Genomic DNA, 20,545 nt, shown 5'->3' with positions numbered 1-20,545 from the left:
CCTTTATTTTTTAATTGCTTATTATCCGAAAATTGTTGATCTTGACATTTTCACTAAAAATCATCTTCAAATGCAATGACTTTGGAACATCCTATATAAAGAAGCGCATACATATACAATGTACATACAACAGTTTATATAACGCTGTAAAGTATATCGCCTGCTTTTAATAATTATCTTTAATGTTTTGTAAATTTTTCTCAAATTTTTTATGAATATTATATAGTCTTTTGTTTCTCCAATTTTTTAAAATTAATACACAATTTCAAATATTTTGAATTTATAGATTTATCTTACAGTAACTTTACTTTTGTGTGAACGGAGTATGTAATATATAATATAAAATGACAGAATCTTTTGGTAGTTTGTCTCGAATATATTTTATTATACATACATTATTGAAAATATATACATGGTAGACTGCAGCTTTTCGAAGCAGCGAAGTGTCAATATAATTAGCTACATTCGTATGCGAATCTGTTTATTTTATTTTTTCTTTTTGTTCGACGACGCCCTCTCGATAGTCAAGGTCTTTAAGGTTGTCGGGAGGCACGTGTAGGCCGACACGTGTAGACCATGAATGTTGTACGTGAAACATTTTTTTTTTTGTTTCCATTATTTCTTAAAACAGAGCTGATTGAGAACGGCCGATCCGCCTGATCCGATCGATTCGGCGAATCGTCCTCGGTTTATCACGACTATTACAAGACTGATCCGTCAATTCGTCAATACACGTAGCGGATATCAGGATACTTTCGCTGACTTCGATTAATATCTGAATCTTTATCTTTCTCTCTCACACATGCATACACACAGACACTCATGTACACCCTCTCGCCCTTTCACTCTCGCTCGCGTTTTCTCTTTCTCTCTCTTTTTTTTTCTTTCTCTTCCTATTCACAGCCTTCCTATTCAAACTTACTCAGCCTTCCTTCTTGCACAGCCAAACACTTACTCGATCATTCGGCATCAACGCTTGGATCTCTTATTTCCTTAATTATCGTTACAACACACGATTCAAAAAACGGTGACAACTGCGGATTATTATAATTAATTAAATTGTAAGTGGCGATCATCGAAAGTGTGTGATGGTACTTTGTCTCTTCTCTCAGAAATTCAAGCGAATGTCGTTTATCTGAAAATCGTCAAAGCAAGTTCCGCACGCCTAGATCAAAGGGTATTCTCGACAGACAATTCTTGCGATTATCAAGCTGCCTGATTGTTGCACGGCAAACGCAACGTAATTAATGATGACAATAAAGATGTTCCGATCGATCAATAACTATACTATAATAAACGTCTTCGCAAATCATCCTCCGGTGATTATCATCGGCGCACATCGCGATCTGTCCTAACTGACATTCGGACGCCGAGTTAAACCTTGGTTCAGCCAAACAACATTCTATATGAGCGTTATAATTTATCGCACGGCAAACGATATGATCGTTCGCGACAACAATTTCGCCGGATACACAGAATCATTAATCTTGTAACATTTCAGGCACTGCGATTGACTTTGTATTTTGAGTTTAACTCGCGCAAATCCAATGGCAGGCAGGCGCAGTCAATCGGGAATTCACTTCTCTCCTTTCAGCTCGTAAGAGAGAATCGTGAGAGATCTCGAATTCCGAAGTGCCGTGTATGCGAGGTATAATTCGCCTTCGGAGTCCGGAAAAAAAATCGCAAAAATACGCTCATATCGAGAGTCGCGAGAGGGATCGGAAAAGTTTGCATGGGTGCGGGTAGCGTGTGATGTGTATGTGTGTTTATGTATATATGTGTATGTGTGTGTCCTGCATCATTGCGGTTACGTCATGCATAATCGTACATCGCTTATTAATTATTAACCTGACTTCAAACGAGACGTTTATAATGATCACGTTACTCCACTAGGGATGACACATGCAGCGTATAAAACATATCTTATCTATATATTTATTTACTGTTGTTTATATATTTATATATATTTATTTATATTTATATATATATATATATATATATATATATATATATATATCTAGGTTGCCGCATCCGTTATTTCTGTTACACGCTATATATTCAATATATATACGCGGTATGTCCCTTATGTGCTACCAAAGGATTAACAATCGGTACTTCATTGTTCCTTTTCCCTCTTCTTAATGTTTTGCTCACATCTAACAACACGCGCCGTGTCGTTATACCAGCAGGATATAACGCATTCGCGATTCACGATTCATGAATCAAAGACAGAGGAAGGAGAATGTTGAGGTGCGTCCGACGGATATTGCACTTCGAAACTGGACCGCTTAAAAATATCGCGTTTTGGTCTTCGACTGGCCATTAACGCGTTCAAAATGCGTCCTCGGCATCTTCTCGAGTAAAAATCTGGCAAGAGTACACTTCTAAAAATATAGCCAATGCTGGTGTATGTATGTATGTGTGTGTGTGTGTGTGTACGTGTGTGTGTGTGTGTTGTCTCTTTTATATTCAAAATAAATTTTGTCGATTCCGAAACCCAAATCCGTTCCGTCGTGACAATCTTCGGAGAAACTACGCAGTGTAGAATTTCCTCGTGTACAATTAAATGGAAAATAGTAAATCCATATATATATTTGTATATATAGGGGTTGTATTTTCCCGCGATCTGTCCGCAGCCTCGGGAAACCATATTTAATATTTCGCGTCTTGTAATAAACTGCTCATCTCTCGATAGCGCCTGCAAAGGTCCCGCAGAAGTCGGTTGCTTCATCGAACAATATACCATGGCCCGATCGAAAGATTTGCGCCGATCTTACGATCGAATTTTACAAGCACTTGGCTTAAACGTTTTTTGTTTGTTTGTTCTTCACCATCGTCACTGTAGTCACGGAGTATCCAAGATCCAGTTGGCTAAAGATCGCCGAATTACCTTCTTCTTCGCGATACTCCCTGGCTTCATGATACTGCCGCCATTCCGTTTTTATATAACCTAGGCTTAAAAAGTAAAAAACGCGCCAGCGCTGTTCGCCGCTAGCTCGAAGTTAATCGGTTTAACACATTAACGCTTTGATTCGTTTTTGTCAGTCTGTGCTCTCCTAGTCCATGACAAGTTACAAAAAAAAAGATAATAAAACAGAGAAAATAAAAACAAAAGAGAATAGATGTCCGGGCTGTCGAGGAGAAGTTACATTTACGCGGGACTCAAAGGTACGATTCGCGGACGGAATACAGTCTGCCCGCGAATCGATGTAAAATGCATCTTTCGCATACCACTGCTAAGCTACGCCAGCAGTGGTAATCGAAGTCGAGACTTGAAAGACGATACTCGAGCGTCTTTCTCTCTCTCTCTCTCTCCTTCTCACTCTATCGCAAGTGTCCACAATCACAATGTGTCAAAATTTCCACCATTAAAATTGTATTGTGCGCCCTTAATTCGAAAAATTCCGCGATACGCGTTTTTTTTCTTTTTTCACAAAAGGAAAGAAATTCGTAGGTGTCGCTCAATAATTACGCGTACACGCGATCTGTTAATACTTTTAAACAGACACCGAGAAGAAACATTTTCACCGCACATATTTTATGTGCGTACGTCTACGTTATACGATAAACGATATTAATATCCTAAATATCATTACGACGAGATTCGATTCGCGATTACTATATTGTATTTGTTTTTTTTATTTTTCTTTTTTCTCTCGTTTATCAATAGCATTATAGGCAGTGTTCGTTGAGAAACTGCTACAGTTACACATCAAGATGTGTATGTGTATATGAAATTCGATTTCTGGATACAATTGTAAGCATTATGCTTGACTCCATTGCCCCTAAAACTATCGTTTGCCTTTTCTTCCTCACCCCATTGGTTGTATGCGCGCGCGCGGGTGCTCATTAAGATATTTATAAGACATTTACGCATTTACATATCTTAAAATAAGTATCTCGTGTTTATCGAGCAACGTAAATCGATAAACTTGCTCGCGTAGCGCTAGGAAAATACGCGTCCAAACGCTAATCAAAATATGCTACACGCTTTTAAATACGTACGCTTAGTATAAGCGTATAGCTCAAAAAGTATGTGTGTCATTCCTTTCCGCGTGACAAATTCACGTTAAATGAAGATCATAAAAAAACGATAATATTGCTAAAGAAAACCTGAGAATTTCTTTCCTTTGTAAACTAACTTCCCGCACATAATATAACCGAGTAACGATGCACATACTATATCGAGATAACGGAATACAAATAGAAATGATAAGTATAGTAACAGCGGTATTAATAGTAATAGTAGCAGCAGCAGAGGTCATAGTGGTAATTGCAGTAGTAGCATCAGTGGTTGTGTTGATGATGGTGATGTACTTCACTCATTGCATCTCGGAGTTCGAATCGATTTAACGATTTGCAATTGATAACGAGTCCCCGGTTCTCACTTATCAATGTGTGATAGGCAACCAGAACGTTCCTCCGGTAACCACGAGAAAGAGAGAGGTCCCATAATCGCCATAGCTGACGATCACCGATAAAGGTCCACTATAATTCCCCGTGGATATATCGGACGATTTTTACTTCGGAGTTAGGAGTTGAAGGCAAAATCACAGAATGACGCAGCACCGACAGTATCGTTGTCGCGAGGCTCCCGCGCTGGGTGGCGGAGTCGGTGGTGCGAAATACGCGTGCACCTTTAAGTTTGGTAGATGGGCCTAAAATATAATACAAACGATAACTAAATTTCTGTAAATTATTAATAACTAATTATTAATAACTAAAAAATTAGAATTAACGATTAGAATTCACGAACAAATAGATTACAATTATCGATAGTATACGATTACGATTTATTCGTTCGTCAAAACAAATAAGAAAAAAATAATCCTTAAACTGTAATGTAATTCACTGTAATTTACCTATCATAATGTACTACTAATGTACTGCACTCGCGGAAATTCTTTATAAACATGATTCATCGTTAGACGGAAAAAGCAACATTATATATCGCAACCGGACGGAGTATCATAATTATGCGGAATTATACTTTTTGCGAAATGCACGATCTATAATTCATAAACAGTTGCGTGATACGCAAATAACGGGCGCTAATAATAACAATTCCGCGACTAGAATTATTCATTTTTTCCGCGTAACGTACAATCAGCTGAAATATGATAAAATAAGAGACAGTACTCTGAGTTTACGTATGCCCTCTCTGGTAATGTGTAGGCAGTCGTAAAGTTCGATACGTTCAAGATTGTGGCAGGCCTGCATCAAATGATTCAGACCGTTGTCCGAGATATTCGGGCAGTTATCCAGCTCCAAGACGGCTAAGTGCTCAGCCGCGCACGGCGATAGTGCGATTTGTCGGAGGCCTTCGTCGGTGATCAGCTCGCAATGTGACAGACTCTGCAGAAATGTCAAATGCAATACCCATATGTTTCCGTTATCAAAGCTCTCGATAACGATACGCGGTTCAATAAAACTCGCGAACGCTAAATAAAACGCTTCGACGCGTATCTAAATAGATGCTGATATATTGAATCGTTACTCACTAGTTTCTCCAATCTCGGACAACCCATCGCCAAGTGAGTTAAGGTGGCGTCAGTGATTAAAAGGCACTCTTCCAGATCCATCTTCTCGAGCAATTTGCAATTCTGAAAGTCGAGACTCAGATAGATTTCATGTTTGAAACGAAATTCGAATAAACAACGATCGACGATCAACTCACTCTCGCGAGGGCTTGAAAGCCCGTATCCGTGAAATGGGTGCACGCAACGCATTCGAGTACATTGAGGAGTGGACAGTGTTGTGCCAGGCTAATCAACGTCGCGTCCGTTAAATTGGGGCAATTCGACAGGCAAACGTAATGCAGCCGTGGACACCGTTCGCTAAGTTCTCTAACTCCGTCATCCGTTATATTCTATAACAAGGATTCTAAAATGATTTTTACTTACCAGTAATACCAATAATACTCATAATACCTACAATACTCATTAAGTCGTATTTCTCGATACAAATTTAAAATTAAATATTAAATATATTCCGTGCAAGATTTATTATCAACAAAATATATATAAATAATTGAAATTTTTTCTTTTTTACTTTAATATATCTCACTTTATATCTTACTTTAATATATCTCACTTCTTATTAAAAAATGAAATCTTTTAGTATTTTTCGTACAAACGTATGCTATTAAATCAAATTGCAGATTTTATTTCGCACAAATTCCTCCTTTAACTTTATCGGTTTAAAGAAAAACAAATTTTAATTTGTTTTTAACGAGAGAGAGAGACACGAGAACGAGTTTTATCTCGAAAAAAACAGTGGCGATGTTTCATCGACGGCAAATTCATCGCAAGCATGTCCGAGAGGCGCAAAACGCGCAATTGTTTCTCTTTGCGTAATTCTCTATATGGAGTCAATGAGATAAGTACCCTGCATTCGTGTAGATTGATCGCCTCGAGATTAGGACAGTTGCGCGCCAAACACATTACAGCCTTGTCCGTGAGCTGGCGGCATCCCTTGCTCAGGAAGCTACGGAGTTCCCGGGAACCCTTGGCGAGCGCGTCGACCCCGTTGTCGGTGAGCAGTTCGCACCACGAGAGATTGATGTGAGTGAGCAGCGGACAGCCAGCCGCGAGATCCTTTAGGGACATGTCCGTTATCTCGGGACACGAGTCCAAATTCAGTCGCTGAAGTTTGGGGCAATGACTGCTGAGGGCCGCGCATGTCGCATCCGAGATCCTCTTGCACTGGCTCAGATTGAGTTCCTCGATATTGGGACACGATTGAGCTAGAGTGCGCATAGAGTTGTTGCCGATGCTCTGACATCCTTTGAGCGAGAGCTGCCTGAGAAATCCGCCGCAACGCCTCGAGATATTTTCTATTACTGGTCCCTACGCACAAACATCCCCCGCCACAATACGCGTTAATCGCGGCTTAAAAGTTTGATCGGTGATCAAAAAATTCGATTATCACGCGATTATCGTCCTTCCCTTTCTATTTACCTCCACGTCTCGTTGAAAGTCGAAGAGATCGATCCTCTGCCAATTGGACCCATCGAGCGCTAACACGTTCCAGGCCTTGCTTACTTGGGCACAACGGCATAGCGATACGACATCGAGGTACGAAAAAATTCTGTCAATCACAGAGATTCGTTAGCGCGTGCTATCGCGTTGTACACTTCGCGATCACTTTGCAAACGGAAGAGTGTGGACTTAAGTTTTTCGCGAGGCTAATAGGACGTAATATATTTTACGTCTCACTGCGTAAAAATCATGCTTGCGCCTCGGTTGTAAAAAATTTTGAAAGATGAGGCTAAAGGTATGTGTGGGATACTGTAGTTCAATTTAAATAAAAATCTATAAAAAAATCATTAAAAAATAGAAAAATTCTATTATTCACATATTTTGCGATATATAATTCGTATATATTTCTCTTTATTATATTTCTCTTTATTCTTACAATTTATCAACTATAAACACGAAAATATTTAATGCGAAATCAAATATACAACGGGTGTCTTATATTTTTTCATTTTCCTTTTTATAATTGAAACCAATCGTCTATTGCGATAAGTCTCGCCAGTCTTATGATATAAAAATAATTTTTGTTAAGCCGAGATGTGTAAGCCCGTCGTCGTACCTGAGTAGCAATTCTTTTGGCAGTTTCTTGTTAATCTGCGCCTCGTCATCGTGAAACACCCATGTTAGCTGTAAGGAAAGACACGTGATTAAATACGACTGTGAATATATATGACGAAGCGGACCGCGGCTGCGTTATCACTCTCACAGAGCGACAAATGTTCACAGAGAGCAGCTGACACTTTGCTCTGTTATACACACACACATACACACACATACATACATACACACACATAGATACACAGATACAGACATACACACATGTGATAGAAGGATAGGGAAGGAAGACGGAAAAATTAGAAGGAGAGAAGGACGCACGTTAGATACACGCTTTTCATGACCAGACATCATGAAAAAAGGGAGGAGGGGGGAGGTAGAAGGCGCGGATGGAAAGACATCTGTAGTAAAGATCTAAGCATTGGCATATGGATAGAGTGGATAGAGTTCTCTAGATTAACTAACCTGCATGTAGGATTGCTTCATGGTAGTGACAGGGTTGTGAGTATGCGATTGCGACGTGTAATAACCGCCCTGATGATGATAGTGTTGTTGATGATGATGATGGTGATAATGGTGATGATAGGATGGATGCTGCTGCTTCCACCATTGTCCACCGGTACCGCCGCCACCCTTTTCCGATTCCTCGACCGCCAGTACCCCTTGGCCCCCTCCTCCCACTCCTAACTGTTGCAGACTTATTTTTTTCTAAAAAAAAACATCCCAATACGTGTCATCGCACCCGGTGCTCGCACTCTCCGCATGATAAGCGGATTCGCGGCCTTGAACGGTATTTCCTTTTTCGTCGCACGCACGAAATTGGAGAATTTCACGAGAGAGACAGACGCAAGAATGACAGTTTATAAATCCATAATCTTATATCCCAATCACGCATCCATAATTATATACGTAAAATCTATTACAACTATAATTTTTTTTAAATAGATTTAATTAATTATAAATTTTGGTTGTTGTTTTTAGCACTGAGATTCTCAATTTTCAGTTCGTTTATTATCGGAATTATTAAATGCATGATAATTAACTCTAAAGTGATTTAGTATTTAATGTAGAATATGTCATTTAAGACAGAATATGTTATTTAATACAGAATATCTTATTTATTTAAAATTTCAATATTAATCATAATGTGTAAATATTATTAATTGTAATAATTACTATATAAATATACGATATACCATCTCTAATAATTATGCCATATTCTAAATTGCGGAAACACCTACGACGCATCTATATGCGCGATTTCCTTTCGCCACATACTAATCGCCAATTAATTCATCGTCGATCCCGGTGTGAACAATAGCGTATGCAAAGTCGGAATTCAAATGATGGCACGATATTCTGATTGGAAAGTGATACAACTGTTAATTTGCAAGTAAATTCGAATATAAGCAAGCGTTGCTAATCGCATGGTCATATATACATATCATTAGTACAACGTTACACAAAAATTATTATAAAAAAACATATACATACAACAAAAACCGTATAAGGGTTTAAATATATGTATCCTAAAGTATATCATGCATTGTTACTTATCTATGTAACGTCAAATTTCGATTCGTCAATATTTTTTTGAAAGATAATAATCTGTCAGACGACACGATTTATGTAACAGACTGTACATCATACGTTTGATTAACATGCATGCGATTGAGCGTATCGCGACCTCTCATATCCGTTATTAATTAACGTGAAACATTTTTTATCTCCGAGTTTTATTTCCGCGTTTGATTCTCAACGAAAGCTATCATGCGACCCGATCGACATCATATGATGTCTCGTTGCATTTTCAATGAGAGCTCGCTGAAAATGTTTGATTATCAAGAAGTTAATAAAAGCAGAAACAAACACGATGGTGGATGCAGAACAGTATGGATTCACAACAAACATTTTCAAGTTAATGTTGTTTGCCGAATGAATCTCAAATAATTTTTTCTTTTGACGTAATGTTGTTTCATCTCGAAAGATGAAATAGCTGATGCATTCGAGTGTAATGTCCGTGTGTGTGTATCATGTATGAGTGTGTGTGTTTATGTGTGTGTGTGTGTGTGTGTGTCTATCCCTATATGCAATATAATATATTGTAAGAAATAAATTAAATTAATAAATTGCTTGATGATGTGTAAGATGAGAAATAATTAAAGATAACAAAGTTGTATTTCGCGACCTATGCAGTGATAATATAGAGATATATAAAAATATAATGTTTACTTTCGGATGCAGAAATTGCTTCGAAACGAAAAGAACTATTTTTCTACTCTGGGTTATGTTGCTTTTTGTATATCTTTTTAACGCGGTCAGTTGTTATAGCTGTATCTTGTCAATGTTAAAAATAAATCAATGAACTCGCCTACGTCTGTGAGATATATACATGGAAATAATCTATATACAATGAGAGAGCTTCTCATGTCGTATGGTCGTAAGGATAGGAAGACTGTTACAATTGTAGGTCACGAAATTATAACATCCAACTTGCTGTGTTCAACATTTATTTAATAAATGCCAATTGGAATGAAAAATTTGTTTCCTTTAATTTCTTTCGCAAGGAAAAATAAATTCAAATTGACATTTTATGCAAAGAATCTAAAAAAAGTTTGAAATATAGATATTTTATTATAATATATAGACTTGCATATATGTAATATTTATTTCAAACATATTTATATAATTGTTTTTTTTTTCTCTCTCAGAGAAAGGAAGAATTTATTAATTTGTTATCAATCACTTTTCATGTTAATGGGATATGAAAATTTTTTAATGAAGAAGATATTTTTTCAACACATTTTTTTAAATGTAATAACAAGATTATTATACCATGATTCATGTCTATAAAAAAAGTTGTAAATGATATTTACAACTTTTTTACTTACTCGATATGCACTTCTAATATTGCGCATGTAGAATTTATGCAAGCGCAAATTATCTAAAACGACGTTAGAAAATTTGTCGAATAATTATAACTTATAAATTCATAATTTTTTCGCGAAACTTGGTCTTCCTTGCGATAAGACTTCCCATTCCTCTCTCTCTCTCTCTCTCTCTCTTTCTTTTTCGAATTTTAAACCCATACAATTTTCCAGTAAATTTTTGCCTTTAACTCCATCGAAAGGGTTCGTAATGCATAAAAATTATAGAGTTTTGCAGCCAAGATATATTTTATTTTCATATGCGTTTTCGCCGTTCCACCAGAAATGATCAATTTCGCCCGCGGATTTCGCGTGCGCGCGAGAGTTTATTTTACCTCGTCTACGAAATTGGGATACGTCCTTTCGTCATTGTGCGCGTCCTTGAATAATAAATCGTTTTTATCAATAATGACCGTATGCATAGATCGCGGATGGCTCTTCAAACTTCCATGCCTTATCGCATCAAGTTTGCAAGCGTCGCATAAAATTATACGGAATAACAAAGCGATCGGTTCAACGATAGCCATCGATGCGACGAAGATACGCGATTGCGTTCGGCCTTAAACTGTAAAATACGAGCATCAGCCTCGTGAATAATTGCGACTCGTATAATCCGGAATAGTCCTCGGTGCGCAGCGAGCGAAATAGTTAAAATAACCGTTGCGAAAGATAGATTTTCATTTTATATTCCACCACGAATATTGTAATTCAGATATACTTTCTCAGTTGCCACTGTGTTGAAACGAACTTTATATCATCGAAGACTAAAGATAAATAGAAAGCTTAATTCTTGTACAGCAACTTTTACATTAAACGTATTTTTCACTTAACTAATTAATTATAATATTGAAAAATATCTATTTGATTGCGTTCTCTATTTCATCACATGTAAACAAATTTTTAAAGAAAATATTTAAAAATTTCGGATATGAATATCGCGCAAAAAAAAAAATTAATTATACGTACCGATAAGCTTATTGCTAACCGACTATGTATATACTTAAGATTAGACTGCTTTAGTCTATACATTACTGTAAATAAGTCACGGCAGTTATATTATACACGCATTGACTTTAATAGCGTTATCGCTGTGGATTTTCTTGTTAAAAGTTAAAGCGCGCTTGCGAATCCCGAGGAGTGCTTCTTAATAACTTTATTATTACTTAACTTTAGAATAAATTAGCGCAAGCGATATGTAACATCTTTCTCAGAACATTATATAATATATATATATATATATATATATATATATATATATATATATATATATACACGCATGTATAAAAAAGAATTGACAAATTAAATCAAATTAAGAGACAGATGTGAAAACTCTGAATCTCGACTCTCTTGGCGTCTGCCTTGTTTCTCCGATTTCGCGCGGTGCGGCGAATTCCGCGCGCGGGCGGGCTGAAAAGCGGCAAAATAAACTGACATCGATTCGCCATACACCTTAAATACACACACAGAGGCAATACACCGCGCCGCGGTGTTAAATGCGGAAGACAAATAGCGGGTACGCGCCGTAAACAAAGTGCGCAAATCGTGAAACGACGCGACGCGACGAGACGTGGGGGGGCGAGGACCCCCGCGCGCGAGACGCCGTCGATACGATTGCCTTCCATTATTCCTTATCTTTATCAGGGAGACCCGCGAGAGAGCGAGCGGTATCGCGGTCGCGAGAGATCAATGCGGTCGTCGAGAATCTCGCTTCGCAACCGGGAGGGAGTTAAAAAAAAAAAAAAAACGAACGAGGACGATACGACGAAAAAAGCCGCTGGGCGATAGCTCGATGACAAATAACTCCTCATATTTTCAGAATTTTCTATATTTAATTTTCTTATCAATCAACTACTCGATTTAATTCCTTTCTCTGAACATTAATGTTTTTTTTTTTAAATACATGAAATTAGATATTATTCAAAAATTCCGATTAATTTTGAATTAATATTTAATTAGTCAATTCTTTCGTTTTATTTATATATATGTCGTCGTTATCGTGTTATTTTTATTACACATTATTATTACACCTTTAATAATATAGAGTGATTGTTTTTCTAAGATCTATATTTCTTTGCCGTCACAGTCACACAATGTGTGAATGTAGATTCAGTTTTTAATAAATTCCATTGCGCCCAGAACACAATGCAATGTGACGTCACTTCGTGATGCGCGCGTCCTATAATTTCTGTTTACGTGTGTCGGCTACGATTACTTGTCGTGAGATTTTCCCGAAACACCATTCAAACAAAAATCTTTTTAACTCCTCCGATGTTATCCGATCCATGGATCATGGTTTACAAAAGCAGGAGAAACAAGAAAAAATTTTTTAATTTTAAATTAAAAATTGTTGAGATACGTATCAGAAAACACGTGTGCTTAACTATATCGATCGAAAAATACACGAGGCACTTTTAGATATTTGAGAAAAGTTTCGTTTCTTGTTACAGGATTTTGTTACAAAATTCCAGGAGCAATGAAACTATGCAAACTATTTGGCGTGAAAAGTTAAAATATCAAAAGGAATCGCGCGTGAATAAAATAGTTGTCTTCGAACTTAAGCGCTTCGAAGAAATTTAAGATGCCATTTGTTCTATTATATTTTTAAATAAAAATCGATTAAAATTATTATCGTTAAAAAGATCTGCATGTTTTTCATTTAAAAATATATTAATAATTTCTATTTTGATAGAATTATCTATTTCTCGCTTTTTTTTTCTTGCTCTGATATCACTGCGTTAATGTGACAGATATACATATGTGTCATGACTTATACGATATCAGATTAAATTCTGATAAAATCAAATCACCTGATCTCGCATAACAAAAAAAAAAAACATTTTGAAACATTTATAGCATTCTCTCTTATCGCAAGATATTAAATTGAATTAAATAAAAATTCTGCAAAATCTTGATCGTAATTTCAAATCGATTAAAATCGATCATGAAGAGAAAGAAAGGGCACTCAGCGACGAAGTTATTCACGGTAAGTTAATAATAAACTCAAAATGAAAGATACACATATAGCCCGTCCACGACCTCCATCACGTTGCATTGTTGATAGGCCGTTACATCTTCTTGCCCTCGCGACAAAACGCTCGCTCGTCACGAGGAAGCGCGCCAACGATGTGGCTCCTAAACCCGTGTCGACAAGTCTCAATATTAGAAAGTTTATATATATAATCTAATCCGTGTGTTGACTAATAATACAGATCGCGATAAAAACATCACAACAATATCTCTAGATTTCCTGAGAATTTGGCATTTATCCCGTCTACGATAGTTACGATGCAACAGTAAACTTGAAAAATTTTCAAAGCTATTTCACGCTCGAGAATAATGAATATTGAAGATATTTTTTCATTACATTCATATATGATAAATATTAAAAGAAATAAATAAGGAACGTGTCATGTACGTATAAAAATTTTACACAAAAAATAGAAGAGAAAGAGAGAGAGAGAGCGGCTCAATATGCGGATTGATCGGCGAAGCGTCAAAATATCTGTTCAATTTTCCGGAATGAATGGAAAATCGCCAGGGTCTCGTTTGGCGAAATCACAGGCATGTCGATGGCCGAGAAAGAGAATCGTTCTCGTGACGGGCGACACGCGCCGATGCGTCCATGCTCGCGCGCGCGCATCCTCCTCTTCGCGGAATCACGAGAGCGCCGATCGTGTTGCTAAGAAATTATATTCCGGAGAATTGCGGACGATGCTGGTTAAATTTCGGCGCGCGTCCGGATACCGTATGCGATGCCGGAAGCGCGACGTGATCATCGATGAACAACAATCGCGCGACAGTCGCCAAAGAGATGTCGCGAAACGAAGCGGAGAGCAAAATAGAGACGGATGCGATTTCCTCGAGTTATATTTTTGTCGTCGATATATTTATTTAACGGCGCAATATCAAGGAGGCAATAGTGTTTTCGAGAATGAAGGGGCTTTCGTGAATTAACCTTGACGGTAGATAAATCACGGGACGCATTACTCAGTTGTTGGATCCGAGAGAGGCGGACTTTACTTTAACGGTAGTTTAATTCGAGGCTTAGTTTGCGGAATATCGCATATTTAAGATGGGAGAATTGCGAAAAATGAATGAGCGTGTGACGACCTCCTACGATATCTTCGCTCGAGAAAAGTTTGCTCCGAAATTCGCAAGCAACAATGTTATAAGTGTATGTTACACCCCTTCCACCAATTCTAGGACATCCTGTGTATATATATATATATATATATATATATATATATATATATATATATAATGTTCTCTTTGTCCGCGCTCTGTACACTTTCTTGCACAAATTTGATCCTCTTCTTTCTCTTTCTCTTTCTCTCTCTCTCTCTCTCTCTCTCTCTCTCTCTCTCTCTCGCTTTCTGTCTCCGACATACACAGGTTTCGTTTTGAGTACAAGAAGCACAACAATAGTAATGCAGTTAAAAAGAACATGTCAACTTTCGAAACATGAAAGAAATTGACATCAACGAAGAAAGAAACATTAAGCATATTAGCGAAGGAGCACAGAGAAAGAGAGAGAGAGAGAGAGAGAGAGAGAGAGAGAGAGAGAGAGAGATGACAGGGAGGGTAGGATGGAGATGACAGAGATACGATAAATCAATTTGATAAGAATTGAGATTAAAAATCTCTGAGTTTTGTCATTCTCAGAACTTGAAAACTTGCGATATTTTCATATCTTAATTATTTATACGTTTTACATTTTGATTTGACGCTCATGATCTATGATGCTTGGTCGAAGAAGTCCTATATAAACACGCCAATAACTTTTCGCAATTTACAACTCATGAATGGAGTAATAAAAATTACAGAAACAGATTTTATTTGTTTATTTGCCGAGATTGCAATAACATGATGTTGTGTTGCAACATTTCATTTATAATGTACATCTTTTATTAAAAACAAAAATAAAAAAAATACACATATAAAAAAACAGAGTATATTTATAAAAAAAAAAAAATCTCTTAGCGAAAAAAATCTATCTCTAAAATATATATGTAGTTTCGTAATATAACAATTTATAATTTTTCTAGAGTGCATTTAATTAACCGTCCTAATTTTCAGCATTGTTATTGTAAATAAAAATGAATATCTTATAAGCTATAAGAATTCTCAATCAAGACACAAATAAAATTAATATCGGATTAATAATCTACTCTTAATGTCCGAGAGCAATTTATTTCAATTTGACAGATAACCGATGTACGTCGCAATTTTGTAAGAATGTGAAAGACATACATCACACGTATAATATTTATACTATGCATGTTTATAGATCCAATATAACATATTTAATAACGTTCCTGTTATCAACGTATCCGAATTATCTAATTCAAACATAAGATAGCGAAGTAGTTTACTATAAAGACCACCGGATCCATTATTACTATTATTATTATTATTCTTATGAAAATCAGCCGCATTGTTATAATCCGAGTGCCGTGTAATTGGAAAAATAACAAAATTATTAAACAAAGAGATATGTATCTTTCACACACCCACACACACTCACACACTCACTCACACACACACACACACACACACACACACACACACACACACACACACACACACTACACAGCACTACCACCACACACACACACACACACACACACACACACACACACACACACACACACATACACATATACATATACAATTTAAGATATTTAATCTCCATGGGTTAGAGACAGCGTGAGACAGAGAACGCTACGAAAACACGGACTCATTCACAGCTTCTTGCTTATCACTGTCAGGCACACATTGTTATCGAAAGCAACGAGCACGCGCGCCCGCTTGTGTTTACGCTCGTCTGTACGACGACGCGCGCGATTTTGGCGGTGTCGTCGCGACGACGAGCGTCACGACGCATCATCTCGCCTCGCCTCGCCTCGCCACCGTTTCGTCTCGAGAGAGCGACGTCCGAGAACGCGCGCGCGAACGATGACGCGCTCGCCGTTGCGATGATCGTCGAGGAACATCGTTTGTCCGATCAGATTGGCAGCGTCGTGATCGTCAACGCGGGTCGCTCAATGAACAATGACGCTCATTGACATTCCGTTCGCGCGTTGTCGTCATCGTCGTCGTCGTCGTCGTCTTCCTCGTCTTCGTCGTCGTCGTCGTCTTCCTCGTCTTCGTCGCTGCTCGAACGCAGCCAGAAACGAAGAACAAAGAGAATAGTAAGCAGGGCGCGGGGGAGGGGAAGGCGTGCATTTAACAACGAGACGCATCGCTGGCGACGTAGCCACCGCGATAGCGAGAGTGACGGAGAAAGAGAGAGAGAGAGAGAGAGAGAGAGAGAGAGAGAGAGAGAGAGAGAGAGAGAGAGAGAGAGAGAGAGACAAAGAGGTGGAGCGCGAAAAAGAGAAATAAAGACGGAAAGGAAGGACAGGAGGAAAGAGGAAAGAAAGGACAAAGGATGGAGCTGGCTGACTAGCTATGCAGGCTTGCTCGGTTGCTTGGTTGGTCGATGAGAATATATATGTAACATGCACGCGAAAAAGATTCGAGAATGACAGCGTGTTGCCAGCCAGCCAGCCAGCCAGCCACAATAACGAGAGAATGCCCTGGCGCATGACGCCTTTACCGCCGTCGTCCTTGTCGTAGGTCGTCATCGTCGTCGTCGTCGTCGTCGTCGTCGTCGTCGTCGTTATCTTCCTCGCGACATCGTGATAGGGACGCGAAACAACGGCAATGAGGATGCCCATGGTGGTCGCCGCGCTTCGCGGAGGCCAGGGGAACGAATCAGCTGTTCGCCTCGGCAATGACAACATTGAACACGCACGACCCCCCCGGACGTGTGGCACTTTGACGCGCGTTTCTAGGATTCGCGTTTTTCAACCGCGTACGCTCGGAAAACGGCGTTGACTTACCTCGAGCCTGGTGCGCCCGGAGTGTATCATCCTTTTGCGTCGCGTTATTTTGCAAAACTTCCGGGAGTACCCGCACGGTGCAGTCGCAAAAAAAAACGTCGCGCGGCTGAGCGAATATCTACGCTTCGCGAGAGAAATGGCCGAGTCTACTGAATGCTCGACGTGCGGTCGCGGTGGGGAAAGGGGTGACTGACAGAACGGAGCGCCGCCACTTTCCGTCGGGGCCGTGACGCACGATCCGCAGATTCGTCGGCCGCGGTCGACTTGACGACAGCGCGGCCAATCGACGCTTCCGTAGCCATTGTTTACTCGCTTCCCATTGGATCGTTATTTTTGAGTAGGGCGACTGGACGACGTGCGCCTTGTGTGCGCGACGTGACGTTGAGAGAGGTATGCCTCATCTCGTTCCGAAACAAAGAACTATTTTGCATCCGCAGTCGGCATTGCTGATGGTATTATTATCGACGTTGGTCAATTACGTTATCAAGTTACCGATGACAGGATGGAACGAACGTTATGCGTCCCAGGATGAGCGTGAAATTAAGATTGGCGCGTGTTACTAGGTCCGCTTTTGATTCACATTTTGGATAGAAAACACGGCAAAGACAGGGGAAGGAAGAAATAATCTTGTTGACCTGGATTCCATTGTGGTTTGACCGAAATATTTAATTTACAGATGGAGGGATTGCGAGAGATGGCGAGTGTCTCGAATGTTGCGCGTTAATGAAGAGTTGATTATTATCTAATGATATAAGCTTTTCTCGTTAAAGCAATCAGCTGGTACTAATTTCATGATGACATAGTAAACGTGCATAAATAGGAACGTACAATTCAGTCAAGATAGGATTGTTGGATAATTCATAGCTAATTCAATATCATAGTGAATGATATCATCGATGATACAACAAAGAGAAGGCGTAATACAATCGATGATGAGTAGTATGATTAGCTTAATAAGCACATTAACATTATCGATTAATGTAGTGCGTAGTGCGTATAACAGGACACTAAATGTCGCTTCAAATGTCGAAGAAAATACTATTTGCCAATTAATGTATTTGATATTCGAGTATTATATTAATTGAATATTTATATAAATATACTAATGGCTATTGCTTTTTAGTAAATTTCTTTAGAATCCAAAATAAAAAATATACTTACAATAATTATACATGTCAAAAAGAAAAATTTTATTAAATTATTCAGTAAATTCAGTAAATTAAAAAACCTAGCTTATGAAATTTATGCTAGCTTATAAAATTGTTGCTAGGAAAACGTTAAATTAAAAAAATTTATTCCTGTTTATTCTTCACGCGTATTACATTTGATTATATAATTTCGCGTGAATCAGACCTATTATCAAACGATAATCAAATCGACAAGATAAATCAATATATTTTTCAAGTATAGATTTTAATAGGTCGAATATTATCAAACCATTATAGATTGTGGTCGACAAACAGAACAACGGTATATATATATATATATATATATATATATATATATATATATATGCGACGTTTCGTAATTTGGAACAAGCTACGGATTCAAAAATCTATCTTTGATTAAATTTATTGATTTAATATAAAATGTATGATTTTTAACATGCTTAATGATGCGATATTTATAATCGTATCCTGTATTTATGACATATGTAGATTACATTAATCATAAAAGAGCTAACTAAATAAAAAACTAAATGAAAAATTGCATAATTGCTAATCATAATAGATTTGTGATTGCGAATAATACATATAAAGCATTCCATACATGTATTCTCTTGCGTTTTGTATATGTATATATAACAATTTTTAATATATGTAATAAAGATTTACAATGCGTAGCGATGATTAAGAAAATTCTTTTGAAATTTCTGATTGGAGAATCTTGCGAGCGGTTACAAATTTTAAAGTTCATATATTTTTATCGATGATATATGACATTATCGATATTCATTTAAATTATCGGCTTATTATTATTGATAAGTCATTGAATTCAGGAAACAATTTGCGTTTTAATTAAATACTTTTCGAGAATATATTTCGAATTTGTTTTGTTTTTCTAAAGAAGAATGTGAATGTTTATTACTTATTACTTTTATCGTTTATCATTTTTTATGAGCTTATTTTTTTTAATTAACTCAATATCTCATAATTTATATCGAATCATAATAGGATTTTAATTATAATTATAAAAAATAATAACAGCTCTATCTTTTATATTAACAATAAAATTGCTTTAAAGAAGGAACTAAAAGACATTTTTATCACATACATACACGTAATGATAATCAAATATATGAAACATATATACATATGTATATATATATATATATATATATTTTATTGTCCTAAATAAAATTGTTATTTTGTTGCAAAATATTACAGAATATTGCATCTAATTACTGTTGTTATTTAACATACGTTAATCGCTATATTTCTTTTGAATAATCATGATATTAAAATATTATTATTATTTGTTTTCTATAAAATTAATAATTAGCATTTTCTATATTTTAAGCTAAAATGTAAATCATCTTTTCAATAGTTCCTTGTAAGTGTAGGTATGTCTGCTTAACAGATGGATCTTTTTACAAAAGATTCATTGAATCGCACACGATCATTTTATTATATATGATTTCATTCTTTATTTTTATCGATATCGTGTATTTCCTTAGCGCAGATTCTACATTCTGACAATAAGAAATATGATTGTTATTCGTTCTGAATAATCTGATATAAACGAAATTATATGTTTTGCATATGTGATATTCTTTTTCTCGATCGTACCATAGAAAATTATTTGCTAAATATTATATTCACAAAATCTTGCTGAATAATTTTGGTGGCTGTTTTTGTAATTTCAATCAATAATAATATAAAACAAATCTTAGTCGATAAAAATCCTGAGTTAAGTATTCAGTTTTGTGTCAATAAAAATAAAAATTTTTTGCAGAAAGTTATTATTAAATAATAAAATAAACAATATGCTTGTTGTAATAATCAGTATTTTAAACTGTCAAATGCAAGACATTATAGTGCAACAAAACTTTTCCACAATGAGAGATGAGATGATCTCTGAAAGCTGTGAATTTAAGTTAGTTCTTTATTTTTTTATATTTTTTTTTTTTTAATATAAAGTA

At 36.9% G+C, this 20,545-nt stretch overlaps 2 protein-coding genes across 3 annotated transcripts in view; both read right to left on the bottom strand.

Annotated features, from left to right (window-relative positions):
• The window catches only part of LOC126857299 (fibrous sheath CABYR-binding protein-like), a 171,593-nt gene extending 153,651 nt beyond the window's left edge, over positions 1 to 17,942 (bottom strand). Inside the window, exon 1 of the mRNA XM_050606589.1 lies at positions 17,938 to 17,942. The gene's annotated coding sequence lies outside the window, so the exon portion shown is untranslated. The remainder of the gene's footprint in view (positions 1 to 17,937) is intronic.
• LOC126857301 (F-box/LRR-repeat protein 20) lies at positions 356 to 17,596 on the bottom strand. Of its 2 annotated transcripts, XM_050606592.1 has the most exons (9): positions 17,404 to 17,596; positions 8,058 to 8,300; positions 7,597 to 7,664; positions 6,960 to 7,089; positions 6,387 to 6,848; positions 5,678 to 5,869; positions 5,502 to 5,603; positions 5,140 to 5,355; positions 356 to 4,658 (listed from the first exon to the last, which is right to left on the bottom strand). In XM_050606592.1, the coding sequence occupies exons 1-9, from the start codon at positions 17,431 to 17,433 to the stop codon at positions 4,551 to 4,553; spliced, it is 1,551 nt and encodes a 516-aa protein (XP_050462549.1). In that variant the 5' UTR covers positions 17,434 to 17,596; the 3' UTR covers positions 356 to 4,550. The 2 variants fall into 2 exon arrangements, with proteins under 2 accessions (XP_050462549.1, XP_050462548.1); XM_050606591.1 differs by lacking the exon at positions 8,058 to 8,300 and having other exon boundaries at positions 17,404 to 17,557.
• Positions 17,943 to 20,545: the final 2,603 nt, after the last annotated feature.

This window comes from Cataglyphis hispanica, chromosome 21 (assembly GCF_021464435.1).
Source record: "Cataglyphis hispanica isolate Lineage 1 chromosome 21, ULB_Chis1_1.0, whole genome shotgun sequence".
NCBI lineage: Eukaryota > Metazoa > Arthropoda > Insecta > Hymenoptera > Formicidae > Cataglyphis > Cataglyphis hispanica.
The sequence above is the reverse complement of the archived record's forward strand: the minus strand, read 5'-3'. Positions and strand labels throughout refer to the sequence as shown.